The sequence below is a fragment of the Jatropha curcas genome, chromosome 11 (assembly GCF_041381405.1).
Source record: "Jatropha curcas cultivar XTBG-Jc1 chromosome 11, XTBG_Jcur_1.0, whole genome shotgun sequence".
Classification (NCBI taxonomy): domain Eukaryota; kingdom Viridiplantae; phylum Streptophyta; class Magnoliopsida; order Malpighiales; family Euphorbiaceae; genus Jatropha; species Jatropha curcas.
This window is the reverse complement of record NC_143161.1, coordinates 6005209-6029210: the sequence shown is the minus strand read 5'-3', so window position 1 is coordinate 6029210 and position 24002 is coordinate 6005209. Positions and strand designations below refer to the sequence as shown.

General features: G+C 33.5%; 6 protein-coding genes and 1 non-coding gene across 7 annotated transcripts; 4 read left to right on the top strand and 3 right to left on the bottom strand.

Annotated features, from left to right (window-relative positions):
* Positions 1 to 2838: 2838 nt before the first annotated feature.
* Positions 2839 to 5015, bottom strand: LOC149492423 (agamous-like MADS-box protein AGL82). Its single transcript, XM_089716571.1, has 2 exons — positions 4867 to 5015; positions 2839 to 4043 (listed from the first exon to the last, which is right to left on the bottom strand). Exon 2 carries the CDS (start codon positions 4033 to 4035, stop codon positions 2962 to 2964), a length of 1074 nt encoding a protein of 357 aa, XP_089572697.1. The 5' UTR covers positions 4036 to 4043; positions 4867 to 5015; the 3' UTR covers positions 2839 to 2961.
* Positions 5016 to 10456: 5441 nt separating this feature from the next.
* Positions 10457 to 11947, top strand: TSO2 (Ferritin/ribonucleotide reductase-like family protein). Its single transcript, XM_012214939.4, has one exon. It carries the CDS (start codon positions 10862 to 10864, stop codon positions 11849 to 11851), a length of 990 nt encoding a protein of 329 aa, XP_012070329.1. The 5' UTR covers positions 10457 to 10861; the 3' UTR covers positions 11852 to 11947.
* Positions 11948 to 12105: 158 nt separating this feature from the next.
* On the top strand, positions 12106 to 15460 carry LOC105632529 (plant/protein). The gene is made up of 7 exons (XM_012214927.4): positions 12106 to 12438; positions 12542 to 12582; positions 12825 to 12882; positions 13665 to 13758; positions 14796 to 14880; positions 14968 to 15033; positions 15145 to 15460. Exons 1-7 carry the CDS (start codon positions 12339 to 12341, stop codon positions 15256 to 15258), a joined length of 558 nt encoding a protein of 185 aa, XP_012070317.1. The 5' UTR covers positions 12106 to 12338; the 3' UTR covers positions 15259 to 15460.
* Positions 15461 to 16023: 563 nt separating this feature from the next.
* Positions 16024 to 16104, top strand: TRNAL-AAG (transfer RNA leucine (anticodon AAG)). Its single transcript has one exon. It is a non-coding gene; the product is annotated as a tRNA-Leu (tRNA).
* Positions 16105 to 17091: 987 nt separating this feature from the next.
* LOC105634441 (arabinogalactan O-methyltransferase 1) lies at positions 17092 to 18342 on the bottom strand. Its single transcript, XM_012217304.4, has one exon. It carries the CDS (start codon positions 18053 to 18055, stop codon positions 17162 to 17164), a length of 894 nt encoding a protein of 297 aa, XP_012072694.1. The 5' UTR covers positions 18056 to 18342; the 3' UTR covers positions 17092 to 17161.
* A 1077-nt stretch (positions 18343 to 19419) lies between these two features.
* RPL27 (ribosomal protein large subunit 27) lies at positions 19420 to 21095 on the top strand. Its single transcript, XM_012214916.3, has 4 exons — positions 19420 to 19523; positions 19635 to 19959; positions 20594 to 20695; positions 20787 to 21095. The coding sequence occupies exons 2-4, from the start codon at positions 19651 to 19653 to the stop codon at positions 20985 to 20987; spliced, it is 612 nt and encodes a 203-aa protein (XP_012070306.1). The 5' UTR covers positions 19420 to 19523; positions 19635 to 19650; the 3' UTR covers positions 20988 to 21095.
* A 514-nt stretch (positions 21096 to 21609) lies between these two features.
* Positions 21610 to 23837, bottom strand: LOC105632508 (protein transport protein Sec61 subunit gamma). The gene is made up of 3 exons (XM_012214904.3): positions 23639 to 23837; positions 23426 to 23545; positions 21610 to 21791 (listed from the first exon to the last, which is right to left on the bottom strand). The coding sequence occupies exons 1-2, from the start codon at positions 23730 to 23732 to the stop codon at positions 23430 to 23432; spliced, it is 210 nt and encodes a 69-aa protein (XP_012070294.1). The 5' UTR covers positions 23733 to 23837; the 3' UTR covers positions 21610 to 21791; positions 23426 to 23429.
* Between the last annotated feature and the right edge of the window lie 165 nt (positions 23838 to 24002).

Sequence of the window (24002 nt, the reverse complement as noted above, 5' to 3'; positions counted from 1 at the left end):
TATATATAGGCCACAGCAGCCAAGTCATACAGTTTCATCCAGTTTCATACAGTTTTTCTTATTACTTCGGTTTCACTATAACCTTATGGAGCCATACAAATATCTTGACTTAACATTGCATGAATCATACAGTATAATAAACAGCAAGAAAGATCATCAAGGTAAAATGAAAGTATCATGATATGTGTGCTTATATGTGCCATATGTGTTTACATGGTTCTTTCTACACATGTATGTGCTTAATTGTTTCTTTCTATGTTGAGATATCCACTGAGCTTTATTTGCTCAGCGAGTTACCTGTTTAACTCGCAGGTTTTGAGACTGGATCGTAGAGAGTCGGCTTACAACTGCTGCAGTTCATCTGTAGAAGACTCAGTCTTCAGGGTAGCTACTCATTTTGAGGTGTATCTTTTGTCTATCATTTTCATGGCATGTACAGGGCACACAGTTGGGCCCATTTCATTTTGCAAACTAGTATCATGTCTTGTAAATATTAAGTACATTATTAATATAAACAGCATCAGCATGATATAAGAGTCTGTATCCATTATTATATCAGCATGACAGGCCATAAAGTCAACCAGTTTGTAACGTCTCGGTTCGGTTCATTCGGGTTAACGAGTGGACCGGGAAGGGATGTTACAAGTCGGGTGTGTCTTGCTTTAGGTTTTTCTCACTGGATTCGGGTGGAAGCTATTAGTTTTAGGGGAGGGATTTGGCTCTTGTGGTTAGATGATAATATTAGACTCATGCTCAGTTTGTGGTATGTCAGATTTTGGTTGGAACATCTCTCTCCTTTATTTCAGCTTTTGTTTATGGGAGTCCTAATTTGCATCTTCAAAAGTTTCTTTGGGAGGATTTGATTTTGGAGGAAGTGACCGTTTCTAGCAAATGGCTTTTGCTGGGGGACTTTAATACAGTTACATCTTAAAATGAACAGTTTGGCTATTCTCCCTCTTCATCTTTGTCAGGAAGTAGGGGTTTTTGTGACTGGATTTTCTCTTAAAGCTTGGTGGACTTAGGTTTTATTGGACAACCTTTTACTTGGTCGAGGTGTTCTAGCCTGTAATCTTGCAAGAGTGCAAGGCTTGATCGAGCTTTGTGCACGGTGGACTGGAAGATGGAATTCCCTAAGGCTACGGTTGATCACCTCCCGGGGTTTCATTCAGATCATCGGTGTTTGTTGGTTCGGATAAAACCTACCGCGACTCTTTCCCGTTCAGTTTTTCATTTCCAGGCGGCTTGGGCATCCTATAATCAGTTTAAGGATGTAATTTGACACCATTAGAAGAGTTCTTTTTCGATTCACTCCAGCTTGAAGGATCTGGCGGATGCTTTGGGTAATTGGAATAAAACTACTTTTGGTAATATTTTCCACCGCAAACGTAGATTATGGAATCGGTTGAAAGGGGTCCAGGAAATATTGGCTACCTGAAAACTTGTGAGTCTTTTTCGGCTGGAATGGAAACTTCATGAGGCTCTTGATGAGATTTTAGCTCAAGAGGAGCTATTTTGGTATCAACGCTCTGGGGAGGACTGAATTCGATTGGGGGAACGCAACACTAATTTTATCATATCTCGGCAATGATCAAGCGGAGGAATCTTAATATCCCTAAGATTTTGGATAGTGATGGTACTTGGATTTTGGAGCCAGATAAGATGAAGGGTCTGGTTACTGAATGCTTCCGTAGCCTATTTTCTAAAGATGATCAGATTAGTGTTGCGAGTCTCCCAATCGGCTCCTTTCCTACTATCTCGCAGGAGCAGTGGTCAGGGTTAACAGTGCCTTTTACATATGAGGAGATTTTTTTAAAGCCTTATCAGATATGGCTCCCTATATAAGCCCTGGATCCGACAGGTTCCAAGCTGGTTCTTTCCAATAGACATGGAGCAAATTTGATATCTTTATTTCCATCTCAGCGAATAATTTTTTTCTGGTGGGCCATTCAGTTTGCAAATTTGTTATTGATATTTTGATGGTGCGGCAATACCTCCTAAGGGTAATGAAACCTTATTGGTCTTGCTTCCTAAAGTCATGAATCCAGAAAGTTTAACTCAATTGCAGCCAATCAGTTTGTGCAATGTTATTTACAAATTGATTACTAAGACTTTGGTGAATCGTATTAAGCCTATTCCTCCATTTTTGTTAGGTCAAGAACAATGCAACTTTGCTCCGGGATGTCAAATCACTGATAATAAATACTGTTGGTATTTACCGACAAAATTTGCTTGTCAGTAAAATCTGTCAATAATTCCGATTTTTTTTTTTTAGTGATAACCTCATTTTTAATATTTATACAAATGGAAAAGCTATATTATACATTTGTTTTTTAATAAAACATAGATTTAAAATTATATATGTACTTTAGATAAATCTTTAAAAAATATAACATATAAAATGAATAAAAATACCAACAAAATGAAAGCTAAGTTACATACATTTTTTTGGATAAAAATAGCTTACTTTTTAGATGGAAAAAGCTCCGTATTTAGACGAAAGACCCAATAACGAGACTAATATAAAAATTAGAGACATCATAATTATTTCTCTAAAATAAATGGATGACAGTTTTAATTATATATAATTTTTAGATCCAAATTAATTATTATTTTTTAAAAAAAGAAGCATCTCTATATCTCATACCGTGGTTGCAACAAGAGCACGAAAACAAGTGATTCAATCACTTGCTAGGGTTTGAATAAAACATTAAAGAGTTATTTCAATTTGGTTAAACTACACTGCTATCAATACCTGTGTTAAATTATGAATATTTTGAACCGTTTTTTATGAAAGGTCAGCCGTTAGCTGTTATTAAAACCCGCATTATAATAATTAATTCCAAAAGTGAAAAATTATTTATTAAGAACTACAAAAAAAAAAAACAAAAAAAAAAAAAAATTTGTTTTGAAACGAGATTATATATCACGGATTAGACTTGCCCTGACCACAATGTCCCGCATCTACCTCCACTTTTGCTCCAGCTGCTTTTCAAACCCAATGTTACAGTAAAACTTGTCTTCTTGATCACAAGGGAAAATCTGATTATTATGTAGGCCTGAAATGTGAGGTTGCAATTGCGGCAGCACTGTTTGCAATGTTGATCCAAAATTTCTCCCAGAGGCATCAAAATTGTTAGACATTTCATTATCCCACATCCAACAGGAAGGATTAACATAGGGCAATCCTGACGAGCTTGGAATATTGCTAATAAGGCTACCACCAAATTGGTTACTAACATTCTGATCATTAGACATGTTCCTCATCCTATCCTCCATTAATTCTTGATTGAAGAGCTTCATCTGCAGATTACCTAAGTTGTTGTCAGTGTCGTTCTTGCCCGTCAAATGTCCAGTCATCATAGCTTTATGATACTCAGAAAAAAGCTGCAAGTTGTTATTCTTCTCTGGAATCATAACCGAGCTTTGTCCAGGCTGAAAACTTATCGGATATTCAACAGCCAATGGCTTCAGATTAGAAAAAGGCTCCAAGTTGCTTCCAGTCGCGTAGTTTTCGAAGCTGTTGTGAGGGCTGTATAGCATTCTTAATGAAAGTTTATCCATCAGGTTTGGATTTTCTTGAAATGTATAAAGTTTTCGATATGCCACTTCGAGTTTCTTGTCCAGTTGAGCAAGAAGTATCCTTAATTGATCCTCCACAAAACTGTCGAGATGAATACTCCATGAAGGATACTTAGCTTGATAAATTTGCTTGAGCAATTTTGATATCTCTATATCGACTTTCTTCTTTTTATCTAAAAAGTAGTCCGAGATATGGTAGCATCTTGCTCGTTTAGTCTTCTTATACCTGTTGATAATATGCTTAACCTCATCAGAATTTGATGGCCAATGAGCCTCTAATTTCTCCTTCTCGAGATTTTTCTGTTTTGGTCCAAAAATTATTAGGCAAGCTTCAACTCCACAAAGAATTGAGAATTCTGAAACCTTCTTCAGTAAACTTTTCTTTCTCTTTTGAAAGGTATGTATTCGAGTGCTCTCCTTCTTTATCAATTCCATTTTTGTTCTACTGTGTCCCATAACTTGACCTAGCAAGAATGGAAATGGCATCAGAAATACATATAATAATCAAAATATTTTGCACGAAACAACTCACTTTGATTGTTTTTTTTTTTTTGAAAAAAACATGAGATAACAAATCCAATGTTTCACTGAGATTTTCAGTACACTGTTAAATATTATACCAATTTGAGCATGAAATAGCTCAAATTCTAATAATCATGATACCCTTTAGGCACTTCCGAATTAATATATGGGTTTACTACTGATTAAGATCATGTAAATTAACTAAAATCACATATATTATCAAATAAAAGACTCTAACTAAAACTCTATTTCTATTTCATATAATCGGTCTTTAATTTTTGGAATAATCATAACAAATAGCATGAAATAAGATTAATTTTTCATTTTGCAAAGAATATAATTTAAAAACATCTTGTTAAGAGTTTATTTGACATCGAGGTTGAAAGTATTTTTCTAAAAAAAATAAATAAATTTTAGATGTTTAAGAAAAAATCAAAAATTTAGCATTTTTATAACCTTTTCCAATCCTGGTCATGTTTTATAAGAATTGAAGTAGTGTTTGTCTACAAAAACAACAACTGAACCTTTGTTTCTATTATTTTTTCCGTAGAAAAGAAAAACATTACTACCTTAAAAATAGAAAAACATGAGAAGACAATACAGATATGCAACATAAAAGGAACTATATCATCACTGCAATATATAATGCTAAAAAACCTTCCAATTCGTTGTCGTTTCAGTTATAAGGAAAAGGGTTTCTCAATCCTAACAACAATTGAAAGACAGTATGAAAATTACAGAAGTCGAAAGTAGAAGATAACTTACCTGTAATGCCTTAATTCTTCAACACAGCTCACGCAAAGCCTCAACAATGGTAAATCTAATACTACAGTTAGAGCATAGCAATTAGAATTTGAAGTTTTTGGGTTTTTTAAATAGGAAATTATTGAGACTGTCATTATTATTTCAAGAGAAATTTTCTCTTCTTGATTATGGAAATAAGTCTTACTGAAGATTTTTTTTCAATTAATATAATAGACGATAAGATACAAAATTGCCATACTGCCATTGAAGGAAGCTTCATGTTTCTAGCTTTTAGCCTCGGTAATTAACACATTAATTTTTTATTCCTTTTTCTTCAAGTGTGGAAAGATTTGTATTGTCAGTGATAAGGAAACTAAAATCGGAGGTAGAGATTTTCTACTATAGTCACAGATAGGGTGTGGTTCGATTTGAAGATTTATTTTCCAAGTCCAATTCCATCTTCGCTTATACAATTAGGGGCCTTTTTATTTGGTCAGTCACTGTTAGATTTGGGCCACGGGGAGTTCTGATTAGACACACTATGGGCCTTCTAATTACACTCATTTTAAAGGGTTGATTAATTTACAAATGATATACTGGGTAAGATTACTAAGAATTTTTCATAATTTAAAAGGAATAATATAAAATGGATAAAAATAAAAATAATTACTTTCTTAGTTCAATATATATAGGGCTATTTGAATTTCATATAGATTAAGAAAAAACGTACTGACATAATTAAATTATATTTTTTTTATTTAATTTTTTTTCCTATAATACTGCTTTATCAATGATCGTAGTACATACAATTGTAAATATCAATTTACATTAAATGATAAAATATATTTTAAAAAAGAAAATATATATATAAGCCAAGTAGTTTGCATTATATGGAAGCCAAGTGTAAGTTTCTAATTGCCAAGTATGAGAAGGATAATAATTATTTAGCACGGTTGTAAGAAGATAAGGTATAATGATAGAAATTGTAAAAAGATAAATTGTTTTATATTTTTAGATAATGTATTTATTATGATAATATCTATTAGTTATATCTCATCAAAATAATGCATTAAATTAAATTCAAATATAAATAACCCAAGCCATAAAAATAAAAAATAAATAAAAAATTATTTATAATAAATAAAAAATATATAATTAATTAAAATTAAATTAAAATACATATAACAAAACTATAAAATAAAAAAAATAATTTCTTATTTTAATAATTACCTTGATATATAGGGTGGTCTTATACACAAGAAGCTAGGTTACACAGACACGACACACAAAATACGGGAACGTATGAGATAATGATAATAAATAAATAATAATTTATAATAAATAATAAACATAAAATAAAAAATATTTAATTTCTTATTTTAATATAATTAATTAAATTTTCAAAATTACTATCACTATTAAAAAATCTATGTCTATCTATATCTATATATATAATATATGAAAGCATGGTCATTTGCTTCATATAAAAGCCAAGTGTAAGTAGCACAGTTTACCACTTGACATTGTTTTAGATTATAGAATGATGGATGTTAGAATTCATACAATTGTAGGGATTGTAAAAAGATCAATTGTTTTATATTTTGAGATAATCCCTCTATCAAGATAATATCTATAAAAAAGATTATCTCTACCATTTAATTTAACATATTAATATAAATTTATTTATTTTTACAAAATAATTAATAAGTAATCCACACACTTAAAATGAGTATGAATAAATAATATATTACTATTAAATAAACAATACATAAGCAATTTGAAAAATATAAATTGAAACGTACGAAATATAATAATTTTAAAAAAAATAGGACATCCACACACTTAGAACACACTACATTAAATAAGTAATACATTAATATTTCAAATAAATAAATTATCATTTATAATAAATTATAAATACAAAATTAAGAAAAAAAATTTAATTTCTTATTTCAATGACACAAACAAATTAAAAAAAAAACACTTCATTTTTTATTGGTAATAAAAAAACGTTAATTGATTAGCTTGGTGTATACAGTAGTCTCATATATCGGAAGCTATATTGTATAGAAACGGAATACGATAATTGTTAAAAAATGTAAGACATTCACACGCTTAGGACACAGTATACTATATAAGTAATATGTTAATATTTCAAATAAATAAACAATCATTTATAATAAATCATACTTAATTTTTATTTCAATGACACAAAGGCAAATTAAAAAGAAACAATTTATTTTTATTGGTAATAAAAAAAAACCTTGGTTAATGAGCTTGGTGTAAGGTGTAGTCTCATATACCAGGAGTTAGCTTGCACGGACACGGGACATGAGATACGGGAATGTACGGATACAACAATTTTTAAAAAATGTAGGACATCCACACGCTTAGGACATATTACACTAAATAAGTAATACATTAATATTTCAAATAAATAAATAATTATTTATAATAAACCATAAAAATAAAATAAAAAATACTTAATTTCTTATTTCAATGACATAAAAAACAAATTAAAGAAAAATACTTTATTTTTATTGATAATAAAAAAAAAAACATTGGTTGATTAACTTGGTTTAGATAATAGTTTCATATACCAAGAGTTAGGTTGGATAGATACGGAACAAGAGATATAAGAACATACAGATGTGATAATTTTTAAAAGTTGGACATCCATATGCTTAGGACACACTACACTAAATAAGTAATACATTAATATTGTAACATCCCTTCCCGGTCCACCCGTAAACCCGAATGAACCGAACCGAGACGCTACAAACTGGTTGACTGTATGGTCTGACATGCTGAAATCATAATGTATATTGAATATAATATCATTCTGATGTTGTATACAAAAATAATGTAATTTATATTTACAAAACATGATACTAGTGTCAAAATGAAATGGGCCCAACTGTGTGCCCTGTACATGCCATGAAAATGATAAACAAAAATACACATCCGTATGAGTAGCTACCCTGAAGACTGAGTCTTCTACAGATGAATTGCAGCAGTTGTAAGCTGACTCTCTACTGTCCAATCTCAAAACCTGCGAGTTAAACAGGTAACTCGCTGAGTAAAGAAAGCTTAGTGGATATCTCAACAGATAAAGAAACAATTAAACACATACATGTATAGAAAGAACCATGTAAACACATATGGCACATATAGGCACACACATCATGATACTTTCATGATACCTTGATTATCTTTTGTACTGTTTATAATACTGTATAATTCTTGAAATGTTATGTCAAGATATCTGTATGGCTCCATAAGGTTATAGTGAAACCGAAGTGATAAGAAAAACTGTATGAAACTGGATGAATACTGTATGCTTGGCTGCTATGGCCCATATAATCATATCCACTCAACGGCCTGTAGCCGGAGTACCAAACTGTATGAGGTGCAGATCTGCTATCCTATGTCGCGACATAGCCTTATCTACATGGTTTCTACCTAACCTCAATGGAGCATAATGTTGGTATGTCAATAATATAACACAACATCATATTAATAGTTCATAACTTCATAATTCATAATGTATATTTGAGTTCACATCATTTGCATGCTTGAATGTTGTTTTGATACATGTTCAAATGTTGTATTTGATGTTAAAATGATTGGAGGCATATAAGTGAAGCAAAGGAATACAATTGCATTGAAAATGAAGTCCAAAAATGCATAAAACACAAGTCGCGAGCGCGTACTTCAAAGTCGCGAGCGCGTAGAATGCAAAATGAGAGACAGTGAGTTATCGGGCACAAGTCGCGAGCGCGTACTTGAAAGTCGCGAGCGCGAGAAGTGCCAAATGAGAGACAGTGAGTTCCCAGGCCAAATTCGCGAGCGCGCGATGAAGGTCGCGAGCGCTTACAGGCTAAGGGCCAAGTACGCGAGCGCGCACTTCACAGTCGCGAGCGCGAGATGTGCCAAATGAGAGTCAGAGAGTTTGCGAGCACAAGTCGCGAGCGCGCACTTGAAAGTCGCGAGCGCGAGATGTGCCAAATGAGAGTCAGAGAGTTTCAGGTGAAAGTCGCGAGCGCGTAGTTCAAATTCGCGAGCGCGAGAAGGCAACGCGAACTCGTCATGCAATTCGCGCGCGCGCTTCCAGCCTGCACTGTCTGTACTCTTTTGGTCATATCTCTCAATATACAACTCCGATTTGCATGATTCAAAAACCCATGTAAAGCTAACACATAGAGGAACAAATAACTCTTCTATGACACTTCCTAATTCCATCATTAAATGGGGTCAAAATCAAGATGAAGTTACTGGTAAAATTTCCAGCAAAACCTGTTTCAACATAACTCACTATTTACTTCATTTATTCAATACTTCCCCTGTTTTCTCCTGATTTCTCACCATTACCAGTCCTCCCACTCAACATGAAGCAATATTGTCTCAATAGCAACACACCACACAATTCTCATACAAAGAAAATGGAAAATAACAAGAGATATCAAACCTTTGCTCCAAAAAGCTTGAGCTCCTCTTTAACTTCTTTTCTATACACTCTTAAAACTCCCTTCACCTATAAATAAGAATTCTTATGAATTCTAAAATAATAGCACCAAATGATTCACTTATGAACTTCAAGAAGGTTTACTTACTTGGATAAAAGAAAAATTGAAGTTAAGGCTTAACTACCATTAAAATTGAAAGTAAGGTGGAAGAGGAAAGGAAGAAGATGAAGATAAACATGAAAATGGGAAAGTGAAATGGTTATTACGGGTAAGCCATCAAAAATCAAGGGATTTGTGTGTAAAAGTTCTAAATGGTACCTCAATTGTAAACAGGCTACAACTTAATACCCAAGCTCAATCTTTTAATGCAAATCAATCCTCACCCATATGATTTGATCTTTTCTCTCACTCAAGTAACTCCACTTATAAACCCATTCTACCCCAACCGGGTTTGATTCAACTCGACTCAACTCGACTCCTCAACTCTATGCTAAGACTCGACTCGGAGTAGGATGTCACAAATATTTTAAATAAATAAATAGTTATTCATAATAAATCATAAATATAAAAAAAATAAAGCGATATGAGAATGTATGCCAAGACAGTTTTTAAAAAAATAGAAGATCCACATGGTTATGACACACTACATTAAATAAGTATAATATATTAATATTTCAAATAAATAAACAACCATTTATAATAAATCATTAACATAAAATAAAAAAAATACTTAATTTCTTATTTCAATATAATTCTTCAAAATTATTATCACTATTGAAAAATACATTAACAATGTGTATGTATTTTTTGATGCAGGTCATGCTAAAGGTGTCAAAAGGGTCACAAAACTCGAATACGATTCGTCTAATATGCGAAATAAACTTGGATTAATATGACTTTTGATACTAAAATTAAATTTTTACACAAATTTGAAACGGATTAAAATACTTAATTTATAAAATACTTAATTTATAATTGGATTCGGATTCACGGTACATTATAAGCTGAGTATTTGACTCTGTTGCATTCCCTATCCATTTGTGCCATTTACAAACTTCACACGTCTCAAAATTCTAGACGCTGGCGCCAATATATAATTCCCGCCGAATTTTTATATATGTAAACAAAAAAGGAAAAGATATCCAAAGCTTCCCTCTCAAGCTTCGCCTTCAGATCTACTCAAAGTTTAAACTAAATTAAAACCCTTTTTCCAATTAAGCCCTCCCTTCATTCCATTTTATACCAAAACAAATACTCCTATTTCTGTAAAAACACAATCAATATATTCTTAAATCGCCAATAAGACCGCGCCAAATAATAAGAAAAAGTTAAAATCGCCAAACTACCCTTTGCCCTATCCATTTCAAGTTCAGTTCCCCGCAAGCTTCTCATAAAAATTTCAAATCCCCCGCTATCAAAATTCAACAATTCAAAAAACCCTATCTTCTCCTATAAAATCATACACAATCACTCAATTTCGCAGCAACAGAAACCAATTTCATAAATCTCCAATCAAATTCTAAGAATCCCCCAATTTCTAATCCCTAAACATGCCTGCTATTCCAGAAGAGCCACTTCTAGCCCCAAACCCAGATCGATTCTGCATGTTCCCAATCCAATACCCACAGATATGGGAAATGTACAAGAAAGCCGAGGCCTCCTTTTGGACTGCAGAGGAGGTCGATCTATCTCAAGATCTCCGCCAATGGGAGGCCCTAACCTCCGATGAGAAACACTTCATATCTCATGTCCTTGCCTTCTTTGCCGCCTCTGATGGCATCGTTCTCGAAAATCTTGCCGGTCGTTTTATGAAGGAGGTCCAAGTCTCTGAGGCTCGTGCTTTCTATGGCTTTCAAATCGCGATTGAGAATATTCACTCTGAGATGTATAGTCTTTTACTGGAGACTTATATCAAAGATTCGACCGAGAAGAATCGATTATTTCACGCGATCGAGACCGTTCCTTGTGTGGCTAAAAAGGCTGAGTGGGCCTTGAGATGGATCGACGGATCGGAGTCTTTCGCTGAGAGACTTGTCGCTTTTGCATGCGTGGAGGGGATATTTTTCTCTGGAAGTTTTTGCGCCATATTTTGGCTAAAAAAGCGCGGGTTGATGCCGGGATTAACTTTCTCTAACGAGTTGATCTCGCGAGACGAGGGTTTGCACTGCGATTTCGCGTGCTTGCTCTACAGTTTGTTGAAGAAGAAGTTGAATGAGGAGCGTGTGAAGGGAATAGTGCGTGATGCAGTGGAAATTGAGAGGGAGTTTGTATGCGACGCGCTTCCTTGCGCTTTGGTAGGGATGAACCGAGAGCTGATGAGCCAGTATATTGAGTTTGTGGCTGATAGGTTGTTGGGTGCGCTTGGGTGCGGGAAGATATACAATGTGACTAACCCTTTTGATTGGATGGAGCTGATCTCATTGCAAGGAAAGACTAATTTCTTTGAAAAAAGAGTTGGTGAATATCAGAAGGCTTCGGTTATGTCTAGCATTAATGGAGATGGCGGGACCCATGTCTTCAAGATGGATGAAGATTTTTAAGGGGTTGAGGACTTTTTAGGGGTAATTATGTTGTAACATTATAATATAAGGTTGTTCTGTCTGGTGCTTTATATGATAAATGCCAATTTTTTTTCATTATTACTCCATTTTATAAGTTAATTTTAAATTCTATGTATTGCCAAATGACCAAACAAGTATAAATGTAGTTAATTTTTTTGTTTAATTTCTAACTAATTTATTCATGTGCCAAAATGTAACTTTCAAAAAGTTGAGGGGTTAAAGTCGAATAAAGCATTTCGTCAGAAGGAATCATGAAATTTGGGTGATGATATTTTTGGGGCTGAAGAATAAGAAAATGAATAGAGAACGGGTGTAATGGGATAAAATTTGTGAAGAGAGCGACAACTTTTGAGGTTATGGCAGTTGTATCCTCCCATTAGCCATCATCTTTAAGTGAAGGGCTCCATTTTCCTTCAAAAATCTGCATCTCCATCCTGAGTAGCTTGTTCTAGTCTGTTTAAGATCGATGATGGCCAGTTATTCACAGCTGCAAAGCACAGGAATGCTATCAAGGGAACAATTGCTTATTCTTTTCGATCGCTTTTCTCAACTCACTTCTCAGCCTGGTATTTTAACTTTCCTCTTTTACCTTAACCTCACATTTTCTTTCCCCTTTTCCCTTATTTTTTTGTTGTTGTTAACTATTTTCAAATTTCTTTTTTTAATCAGATGTGAAGAAAAGAATTGCCGATGCTGTGAATGATAAACAGGTGATTACTATCTCTTTTGATTATTGGAATTTTTTTTAGTGCAGAAATGAGAAAATGGTTTGCTTTATCTGCTGAGGAATTTTCATAACTTGTAATTTTCTTTTTTCTTTATCTGTGGGCTTGATAAGTGATAAGTGAGGAATAGAAATTTGTATTACATTTTAGTATATGGCTGCTGAAATTAATTTTACCACACATTAATTGTTGCTTTATAACCCTGTTTTTTGAAAACTGTTATGCAGGAAGCTGTTGCTGTGACCACTGCAATTCAGGAAGCCATATTTTTGGAGATGAGGATAGGTTAGTTCTTTTCCATTTGGCATTATATTGGTTTACTGCTGCGAAATTATCTAAGTTTGCATTATTGCTATTTTAGGTGGTTGAAATCATACCCTATGCCTACCTCTTGAATTATGTGTAAAATTCTGTGGTATATACTAGCGGTAATTAACCTGAGTCAATTTTTAACTCGTCCGAAACTATTTTCCGGAATCTTGTTTCCTTCTTGTATTCACATGAACAACAAATTGCTGCCACCCTTGACATCCTATGATCACCTTGACATTATTCCTTTTCCTTTTGATCGAGCATGATGTTAGCTTGTGCATATTAATCTCATAGAGCTTTGTGGATGAGCTTTCGGAATTTATGATGCTGAACCAGTAACTATACAATGGAAATGCAATGTATGTACATTTTGTATCTGCATAAAAACTATTATTCATAATTCGTCCTGAAGTGGGATGAATGAAGTGTGAAAGCCTTATGCATATTGCATACTGGTTCTTATGATGATGGAGAGCAGATACAATCTCACTCAGTCTCTGTCATTATTGTATATTTTTATCCTCTCTTACCTCTATCTTAATTGTGGCACCTTAAGGTGTAGATATCAGAATGATTTGTTCTTTTTCTTAAAATGAGAGTTCCTAGTATTGAGGACATTAACTCTTAGCTTTTTTCCACATAGTTTTTGATAATGAAAGAACCACTTTCTGTTTTTTTGATCCATTGGTCTGCTTGGCGGTGGTTAGTTACAATTTTCATATAGCACCATCAAAAGTATTATTTCACTATTGCAGATCCAAGTTTTGGTATTTCATGCCTTGGGAAAGTGAACAAGGTTTATGAGAATGATCAAGATTTGATGGTTCGCTTTTATAAATTTGTTGCAAAGTAAGTCCTCTCTATCTCTCCTGCTCTTTATATAGTTTTCTGAGACCTGTAATCTTGGTTTGGAATTTAAATTAGTCATTATTTAAGAATTTTACTTTTGCGAAGAGCTCTTTTAGCCTTTTCTGGAGGATGTTATTATTTGTGTTGTCTCCCATGTGAGCAAACCCCCTGGTTTCTTCTTTACCTGTGACAGAGTGTTGCATCGCTAATCTACCCTTTGTTGTCAAAATTATTGTTATGCCTTTGAATAACCTTTGAAGGATTTTAAAACAAGAACTTCATGTATTTTCTGGCTTTTGGCTGTTCTTGTGCATGATGTCCCACGAGCTTGTACTTTTTACGTCAGAGACTTGAATAGTGTTTTGAGCTCATGCGATGCTTAATGTTTAAATTGGATGTTCAATTTTGGCATAATTTCCATAAACTTTTTTGTAACATAGTTCATATGCAACCAAAGATATAAATGGAATAACAGCAAAATGGCACTCCAAATGCTCTGAAGGAAGCCAAATTAGCTTGATTTATTCTCATTGATCAGTTTTTTGTTGCTGTGGGTGGACGGAGAGTGGGATTGGAGTAAGGATTTGAACATAAAATCTATCTAATCTCTAACAACCAGTTTACGACCAGAGCTACAGCTAAGTACAGTTATACCACATCGACCTATAGGCACAAGGTTTGTGTAGGGCAGCCTCTGTCTTCTCTTCCACCTCTTAAACTGATAACTTATAAGAAATTGGCATTACTGATGCTAACAAGTTGAAGTTGTTTTCCTATGCTGTTCAAGAGAGAATGCAACAGGCTTTGGATTCTTTATTGTTTTCTGATAGAGGTCCTGAAAATGTGGTCCACCTTCTCTTTATTGTTTTGACTATTTTCTTATCCATTTTGATCGTAACTTAAGGAAATTAAAGTCCAATATCATTTGTGATGTGCTCATCTCTATTTTCATGAATTTAAATCATTAAGTTTGATTTTACAGATTTGATTATCTAATTTTGTATTGTCAATGGCTGATATCCCCTATCAATTGACAGTGAAGAGATGGCCTGTGATGAAGCTGAGCTTGGACCCGATGAGTTCAGTGAAAAAATGCAGAATCAACAGAAGTTACAGGAACAGGTATTGTTTAGCCACATTTGGATGTGAGGTTGATTGAAGAAGCATTCTGCTAGAGGGGTTCATGGTGTTTTCATTTTTATTTTTCAGCAACTGGAGATGCTAAAGCACATGCGCAAATTTCACCTGGATGACCAATCTGCAATTCTTGAAAAGGTACATTGCGTGTACATGGTGCTTATTTTTTCACTTGCGTAGATGGAGAAATGGACATGGATTTTAGAAGAGGATGGATTTAGTTACAACTGGTTCTGTTTTTTTATACAGTTGCAGCAGCAGATGCAAAATGCCAGTTTTGTGGGTGAGGCATCAGTCATGTCACCAGAACAAATTCAGGATATTGTTCGAAGGAGAGTATCACCTTTATTTACACCAAGGTAGATTAGAACTTGTTTATCTTATCAATTAGTCTTATTTCAATTTGGTCTGCGACACTCTGTATTTTCTTCATGTAAACCATTGTTTGTCGCAGCAAATGCTTGCCATCTAGAATGGAACTTCTCTGCTTCGAGTTTTCTCATTTTGTTATGTTGCTTTATTTCTTATATGATAAAGATTGATAATGAGTGTTTTTTTGGTTAAACTTTGTCAAGAGCTTCATTGAAGGTCATGTGAATGAAACTAAAAGAATTTATTTTGAAATTTTTATATTTAGAAGGAAAATGTTAGGCGATGTATTGTCGTCGTATTAATGAGTGTTTGGATGTATAAAACATAATCACACAAAATGTGAATTAAATGTAATAATAAATTATTTTCTATTATAAAAAATGTGCATTTAAAAGGGAAAAATACATTACTTTAACAAGATAACATATATATCTTTTACTATTTGCATAAAGTTATGAAATTGTCTTTGGCGTGGTGCACTAGAAAAATTGCATCTTAGCATTCTATTCTATTTATATGTGAAATTCACTTTAAAATGAATTTTAGTTCTAATTTTTATTTTTTAAAAATTTCTCAATAATTATGTTACACGAATATGGCAGGAATAGGAATATGATATAGCCCACTTAAAAGGCAAAAAAAGTCATTAATGTCTAAATTGTCATAAAATCTAATTTCCATGTCCTATTTTGAAATCTAAACTGCAAAACGCACATTTGTCATATGTTATGACAACATGACGTCATCTGTCAATAAGTGGAGATGGCCGAGTTGGTCTAAGGCGCCAGATTAAGGTTCTGGTCCGAAAGGGCGTGGGTTCAAATCCCACTCTCCACATGTTTTTCATTTTATATTATTTTCCATTTTCAAATTAAAAAAAAAAAAAAATCGATAGTTTAAAATTCATTCCTTACATTATATCTAAACTCATTTAGTTTTGCTATATTTAGTAAACATTAACAATTCTCATTTTTTAAAACATAATAATTTTAAAAATATTAAAAATTATAATTTATTGTATTTCATAAAATATATCATTATTTTATTATTTATTTATATAAACAAGTTTAGTGGCAATGATTCAATCTATTAAATCCGCATCATATTAAATTTAAAACAAGTTATTCTCCACTGTAGCAATTTCAAACCTGTTTATAAATAATTAAATTTTACATGAAGTAAATAAGGTATCCAAAAATATTCTATTCATTACCATCCAAAAATAACAACTCTAAAGTTTTAAATTTATAACCTTGCATATAAAAATATTAAGAGATATAATTTATTTATGATGATTCAATATTATATATAATACTATTTCTGTAACTAAATATTACTCGTTCCAATTCAATCCAACTTAAGCGAATCAACCTAACTTAACCTGGTATAACTATTTCTCAAATACTAATAAAGTAACCAACATAATTGAAGCAATTACAACGAAAATGGTAAACATTACGCTATGAGGCAACATGTGGTTCGAATGATGAAATAAATTCGCATGCGTAAAATAATTTGCATTGTATTGCCACTGACCCTACTTGCACTACATTTACATTTTGATGATTTAAATTATTTTTAACCATATCGGATTATGGCAGCAACATCCAAAATTTGAGAACAAGAAATATTAAACAACGCTCTTATTAAACAAATACTAAAAAAAAATCAAATAAAATAGATTTTTTTTTTTTTTTGAGAATGAAATAAAAATTTGGGTTATTCTTAAAACAAAAAATGATTTTATTTGTGTTCTCTTTAATTTTGAATAACAAATCCTATAGACAGGAATTTCCAGTCATAAAATCAAAGATTACATTACAATTATTAACTAAGAAAAATATATAAAAAAAAGATTAAATTACAAAATTTCTCTACCTGAATCTGATCAGTTTTAGCAAAAGCTGTAAGGATTATCACTAACACTCCTATTTGCAGCAGATGGTATCTCAAAATGCCATAGCCTCCCTACCCCTTTTACCAAATACTTCTCGCACAAAAATTCCCTTGCATATGTTTTCTCTACCTTTCTATCCACGTCATGCAAGTACACATGAGTCACACCTGGCCGCGTTCTACCACGCGCCATCACGGCCGCTGAGAATATAGCCCCCATTCTCCCTGGAGCCTCCGCAAAATACCCTCTCGGCGCGTCGATCATTATTACATCCCATTCTTTATCTAACACCTCGTTTGGCAACATGCTTAGTGCTAACTTGCACTGGGTGTTTCCCTTGATGCGTACGTTTGGTGGCAAACACTCCTTTTCTTGCCTATAAGACGCAAGAAGCATGTCCGCCTCTCGGAGTTGTGTAGGGTACTTGACGACGTGGGCGCGTAAATTTGGAGCCCGCTGGAGAACTGAATGGACCCACTTAGGGTCCTCTTCGAGGAATATAGTGTTGCCACGTGGATTTAGTGAGGTCCACATTAAGGAGTCATGGCCCAAGCCAAAGACTAGGAAATTGCATGGAGCAAGCCCTTTTAAAACGTCAAAGGAAAGAGTGATTTCGGCGCGTGATTGTTGTGGGACCACTCGCGACGTGGCGTAATGGAGAATGGCTTCGAGTTGTGACGGGGTGGCTGCATAGTCCTCGGCTGCCGATGTTGTGTACGCGCCACTTAATGAGCACAAGAAGGAGCGCGAGGAGGATCCTGTAAAGCTGCCGGCGACGAGTAGAGCGGCGGTGAAAGAGGCTGCGACGAGAACGGCAATAAACCACGGCTTCTCGGAAAAGAATGAGCGTTGGGTCTTCAGCTCCGGATAGGTATTTTGTTGTTTCTTCATATTTTGGTTTTCGTTTGTGTATGTGTTTCTTGATAACTTGATATATATAAATAAATTGTTCGAGAAGGGAAGAATAAGATGAATAAAAAAAGGGAAAAGAAAGAACTGTATAAAGGAAATAATGAGGGTAATGGGTTTTTTTCTTAGGAAGGTTTATGATATAGAAAACTATGGGTGTGGCATAAGTAATAATGTCTAGCTAAGGGCCATTCTTTTTGATGGAGAGGAAAAATGAAGTGATGGAGAAGCTATAATTCAGATAAGATATCCTAAACAAATAAGGGATGTAAATGATGGAGAGGTATTTGGAATTTATTATCCATCATTTGTTGAGGTAATTCCATTTTAGTACTTTCTTAAAAAAATGGCGATATGCATATTTTTAGGATTAGAAAAAATTTGTTTTTCTAACACATTTTAGTGTATGATTTGCCAAGTGGGGGCGCAATTATATTCCTTTCCAACATGACATTTAGAAGAAGCGCATTTCTAACGTGATAATTTTAAGGATTTCGTTTTCAATAGATGTCTCATCCTAATTAAATTTGAGATGGAGCAGATAAGATTTTTAAATCGATTAAAAATCAAATTTGAAATGGGGCATTTGAAATTTTATGGATATGGTAGAATGAGATAAGACATTCTATCCCAATAAAGAGCCTTCAATTAAAAGAAAATGATGGAGAAAAGGAAAAATAGTTACACTTTCTTCTATTCTTGTTGTGGGTTTAGAATCATTCTAATGTTAACCCGCCAACTTGGAACTGAAAGGGTGAGCTGGTGATGAGAGAGATTCTTCTCCAAACTGACATTAATTTGTTTTTGTAGAATGATGGGTTATGTTTTTTATGGCCCATTTATGGCCTACGGGTAAGGCCACTAATTCCCTCACGGCCCTTCCCCTTTCTCAAAGTCCAAGACAAGGCCCAAATAGGCCTAAACTTGAAAGCAGAGAGTCCAATATTAGCAAATAGGCAGACCCACTAAACATGTCTAGGACGTATTAGTGAAATAATTAATTTCTGGAAAGGAGGAGATTATAAAATAAGTTCTAAGAAATTGTAGAAATAATTAGTAAACTTAATTTTTTTCAATGGAATAAATAATTTTGAATAAAATAATTTTTTAAAAACAACGAATATAATGGATGAAGAAAATAGTAGGTTAATACAAAAAGAATTATTAAAATAAATAATAAATAGAATAAAAAATAAATGTTATTAAATTAAGAGGCATAATTAATAATTAAATAAATTAAAAATAATTTAAGTGATTTAATTACTTTTTCGGTTACTTTTTGAAAAAACCCTTAAACAGCGGGTAAAAGATGTAAAACTGATATTAACTCTCTCAATGTTAATTGTCCATAGGTAGCCAACCTATAAATGGCACACGTGTGAATTATTTCGAGGATAAGCAATCGTCTTTCCCTGCCTCTCCCCTTTCCTTCGATATCCTTCGCATTGCTGTAAGTCTTCAGCTTCAAAATCGTCCCTAAAAACCTCAAAGTTCAAATTAGCAATTCACTGTAAAATTTAAACGCTAATACTAATTTGATTCTTTTTGTTTCAATTTGCAGCTGAGAGAAAAAAAAAATGGCAGCCACCGCCGCTGCTATCAGCTTCAATCTTATTGGCTCATTCAAAGGTCTATCTTTATCTAAAAGCTCTTCCTCTTCCTTCTTCAAAGGCGATACAGCCTCCTTCAATCTGACCACTTCCAGAAACTCCGTCTCCTTGCCGTTAAAGACTCCGTTTCCATTGACAATTGAGATGGCTCACAAGAAGGGAGCTGGGAGTACCAAGAACGGCCGTGATTCAGTAGGCAAACGTCTCGGTGTCAAGATTTATGGCAACCAAGTCGCCAAACCTGGATCAATTATTGTCCGGCAGCGCGGAACCAAGGTGTGACCTTTAAGTTCCTCACTTTTAGTTACCACTATGAGTTTTGTGCATTGTGGATTTTAATTTCAAGGAAGTGGTTGCTAAGATGTGAATTTTTATCCAAATCCTGTTTGAAAGACAGAAAGTTCTAATTTCGCTGATATTGCCATTGTTTTGAAAATTATAGCTCAGACTAATATGCCTAGTGCTCCATAGATATTTTTTTGCATACAGTTTTGAAAAGGGCATTTAGCATTTCATGTCATTTAGCTTGGTTTGCAACAGAAAATTTGATTTCGATGAGGGAATTTCAATTTTAATACTCTACATTCCTTCCTGTTTTGCTTTGCATAATATTTTCCCCAATCTTTCTTGGTGCTGGTTTGGTGTAAATGAATTTGAAGTATCGAATTAATCCATTAGCGATAGAATCCGATTTAGTTATGTTGAATTCTATAAAATTTAAATTTAAGGGAGTGAAATGAACATTTTCTTTGATGACAAAAATAAAATCTTGAAAATTTGAAATGAATTCCACAGTTTTATGGAATTAATTGGCACAAACGTTGCCTTTATGTACTTGAAATTCCTCTGTTCAGAATACATGGCTGCTTGTAATGACCACTGCATATTATTTGTTTTGACAATATTTCAGTTCCATCCGGGGAAAAATGTGGGGCTTGGCAAGGATTACACCATTTTCTCTTTGATTGATGGACTTGTAAAATTCGAGAAGTTTGGACCTGACAGGCAGAAGGTTGATTTATGAGTTTCTAAATTTTATTTTTGTGATTCCATAAACTAGATATTGGAGATTGACACATCTAACGGATTTCTGTTACTGACAGATAAGTGTTTATCCACGAGAAATTCAGCCTGAAAACCCTAATAGCTTAAAAGTAAGGATGAGAGAGTACTTTAAGATGCGACGCGAACGTAAGAAAGCAAGGAAGGAAGCAAAGGAAGCAAGAAAGAAAGGCATTGTTGTTGAGCCACAACTAGTACTTGCTTCTAATGTTGATGCTACAGATGCTAATGCTGTCTGTTGATTCTGAAAGGAGGTCTATTTTTTAGAATATTTTGCTTTACAAAAGCAAACCCTGCAAATCTTGTTTATTGAACGGCTTCTATTTTAAAATGCATTCTAGATTTGATCATGGTTGCTGTATGAAATATGCTGATTCTAACTTCTTTTGTGTATGCTGATCCGTTCTATATTTTCCTACTACGAAGTCTGCGTGATTTGAATTTAGTGCCTGACTGCATTCTACTTGACCATTTTATCAGGAGAAAATGTTGAAGCAGAACATCATATTAGACAAGCTGTTAGAGGTATAAACCTCAGTGTGCCTAATCATTTTTCGGAAACTTTCACAATTGCATTTAAAAAATACCAAAATGTAAAAATCGACATCGTGTCCTTGGTTTTCAAGACAAGGAAAAGTTTCACCTGGTACAGATGAGATGAGGCATTAGTTACTAATTTACTTCAGAAAGATTATATCCTGATTATATATTTCGATTCGTACACAAGTGTCATGGGTCTTGCCGGATAATTTGGACAATGAAATAGTTGTTTGATTCTTTTCTTTAAATTGAAATTAAAAAAAAAAAAAAAAAAAAAAAAAAACTTGGTTTAACACATCTGTGGGGTAAATCGATCCAGTCAGATAACCAGATAAAAGTAACCAGAAATTTCATATCATATCCTTGATCTAACAGTCTCATACAAACAAATAAAAATGCAACTTCTGACACTAACAGTAGCACTTCCACTACATTGTAATTTTTCCCTGGACATTTATAATGGAGATACTAAACCGCCGTTTTCTGTGCTCGTTATCCAATATGACCTGCGATAGTAACAAAATATTAGATATTCAGATCACTCCAAAATGAAACAGTACAAAAGTACCATTCATGTTAGGGTGAGTTCACAACAACACAATAATCTCCAAGTCCTCGACAATATTATAAAATTAACCTTCTCATGCTCCAAACATTTTATTAAAAGTTTACTCCAACAATGACTAACTCGTGAATAAATATAAAATATGATGGCAGTGTTTGTGCATGCACAACTAAGTGCATTTATCCATGATTAGCACCCTAACCATTATTAAATCAAGAAGAAAATTTTCTCAAATGTAAAACTAAACAAATTTCACACAACCAAGATATGGCATAAAGGGTCAACATATCTTCATGCCTACTTTTTTCTTTAAGCAAGTTCAGAAATCTAAGTTGGAACTCGAGCATTCTTCCATGTATTATATCACATTGGCATTTGCACTTAACAAGGATTAAAAGGGTTCTATAGTTCATCTGTAAATCAATAGCCCAAGGTGAAATAGAAGAGTCCGTAAGCAGTTGAACAAGCTCATTACATTCTAATTGCCTATTTCATTAAGATTTAGCTTCATCTTAATTCTAGTATTAAACATATATTACATAGGTTCTACACAGAAAATATTTCAGTTTTGAACTGTACAATTAGAACAACGTTAACATCCTGCATCTGTCTTCAGTACATTTACTAACGTCGATAAACAAATTTAGATTTCAACTCTTCTGCAATCTTCAGTACATTTACTAACGTCGATAAACAAATTTAGATTTCAACTCTTCTGCAAATCCTCCAATTATCAAATCATCAAAGCATACAATGTCTACAGCTCTTTTTATTCTTTTTCCAAGGATTACAGTACATTTCTCAACAAGAATACTGCTAGAACAAATATTTCTCAACAAGAAATACTGCTAGAACAATCATTAGTGCAACTATTACCAGGAGACCTTCTATTCCTAAGAGAAGTGAATTAAAATAAAAAGATATAAGAGGCAACAAGTGTGTGGAAAAACAGTAACATTGTGTTTGGATGATGGGATCTGAAATACATAATATGTAGATTTCTTTAAGGCTCATAAAATGAGAATAAAGAAGTGATTTGTGTCTGAACTTTAAATCATTTTAAATAAATTTTCTACATCTTCGTGAATCTAATCTGTCAAAGAAAGAGCTAATTATCAGCAGAGAAAAATGTAAACTGAAACCAATTTCAATTCCAAATCTTTTGTTGAATATTGTATTATAAGTTTGGAATACAACTTTCAGTATTCATTAAAAGATCATATAAGTTTTGATTATTGAACTATTTTCATATGATTTTCTAACACTATAAATCTAGACTAGCTCAATCCATATGGCAGTGCATGCAATAGAAAACCTCAAAGAAATAAAAATGTTTCAGGCATCCTAATCACATCTGAGACCTAAATTTCCATTCTTAAATATTCCTGTTCTATGCAAGCATTCATATTTTCACATTTACAATTTCCAACGAATAATATAAAGATTTCAAGTTTTGAACACAAATCAATCACACATAATTCAGAAACTTAGCTCTTCAAATAATCATAGAAACCAATTATAATCTCACAAACTAAATGAACAAAGTAAAATAATTAGGAACATAACAACGCTTACCTTACTAACTAGATCCAACAATGATATTGTTGATAGGAATGAAGATCAATTTCACGAAGAAACCAACAAATCCCATCACAACGAATCCGATCGCCGTACGAAATGCCACCTTAGTAAATTCTACACACAAAACAGCAAGAGAAACAATAAATCGGCAGATCGTTTTTTTTTTTATCAAAATCCACAGCAAATGCAAATCAAGATAAAACTAACCTTTGCGATCAGGCTTGTGGCATCGCTTAACGAGTCGGACGCTGTCCTTAGCGAATTCTCTAAGAGGATCGAACACAGTATCGATTGCGTCCATTTTTTTTTTTTTTTCTGATAGCTTTCTGTTTTTTTTGTTTGTCAGTTGAGAGAAACTTGATTGGGATCTGAGAAAATGGCGATAAGAGCGTTCATTTAACAACTCTATTAAGGACATGGAGAATGATATTTTATTCTTAGAATTCGAACTGACCTAAATGCCCCTGATGACGCTATGTGGTTGGACAATTCAGTCCTTGCATTAGGAACGATGTCGTTTTATTAGTTTCGTTTAATCACATCTACATACATGGAGCATATCTGAGCGAGA

Coding starts and splice junctions, on each gene's coding strand:
- LOC149492423 (XM_089716571.1), bottom strand. CDS start 4,035: ATGGGACACAGTAGAACAAAAATGGAATTGATAAAGAAGGAGAGCACT.
- TSO2 (XM_012214939.4), top strand. CDS start 10,862: ATGCCTGCTATTCCAGAAGAGCCACTTCTAGCCCCAAACCCAGATCGA.
- LOC105632529 (XM_012214927.4), top strand. CDS start 12,339: ATGATGGCCAGTTATTCACAGCTGCAAAGCACAGGAATGCTATCAAGG. Junction 12,883..13,664: donor ATTTTTGGAGATGAGGATAG/GTTAGTTCTTTT, acceptor TCACTATTGCAG/ATCCAAGTTTTGGTATTTCA. Junction 15,034..15,144: donor AATCTGCAATTCTTGAAAAG/GTACATTGCGTG, acceptor TTTTTTATACAG/TTGCAGCAGCAGATGCAAAA.
- LOC105634441 (XM_012217304.4), bottom strand. CDS start 18,055: ATGAAGAAACAACAAAATACCTATCCGGAGCTGAAGACCCAACGCTCA.
- RPL27 (XM_012214916.3), top strand. CDS start 19,651: ATGGCAGCCACCGCCGCTGCTATCAGCTTCAATCTTATTGGCTCATTC. Junction 19,960..20,593: donor TCCGGCAGCGCGGAACCAAG/GTGTGACCTTTA, acceptor ACAATATTTCAG/TTCCATCCGGGGAAAAATGT. Junction 20,696..20,786: donor TTGGACCTGACAGGCAGAAG/GTTGATTTATGA, acceptor TGTTACTGACAG/ATAAGTGTTTATCCACGAGA.
- LOC105632508 (XM_012214904.3), bottom strand. CDS start 23,732: ATGGACGCAATCGATACTGTGTTCGATCCTCTTAGAGAATTCGCTAAG. Junction 23,546..23,638: donor CCACAAGCCTGATCGCAAAG/GTTAGTTTTATC, acceptor TTTTGTGTGTAG/AATTTACTAAGGTGGCATTT.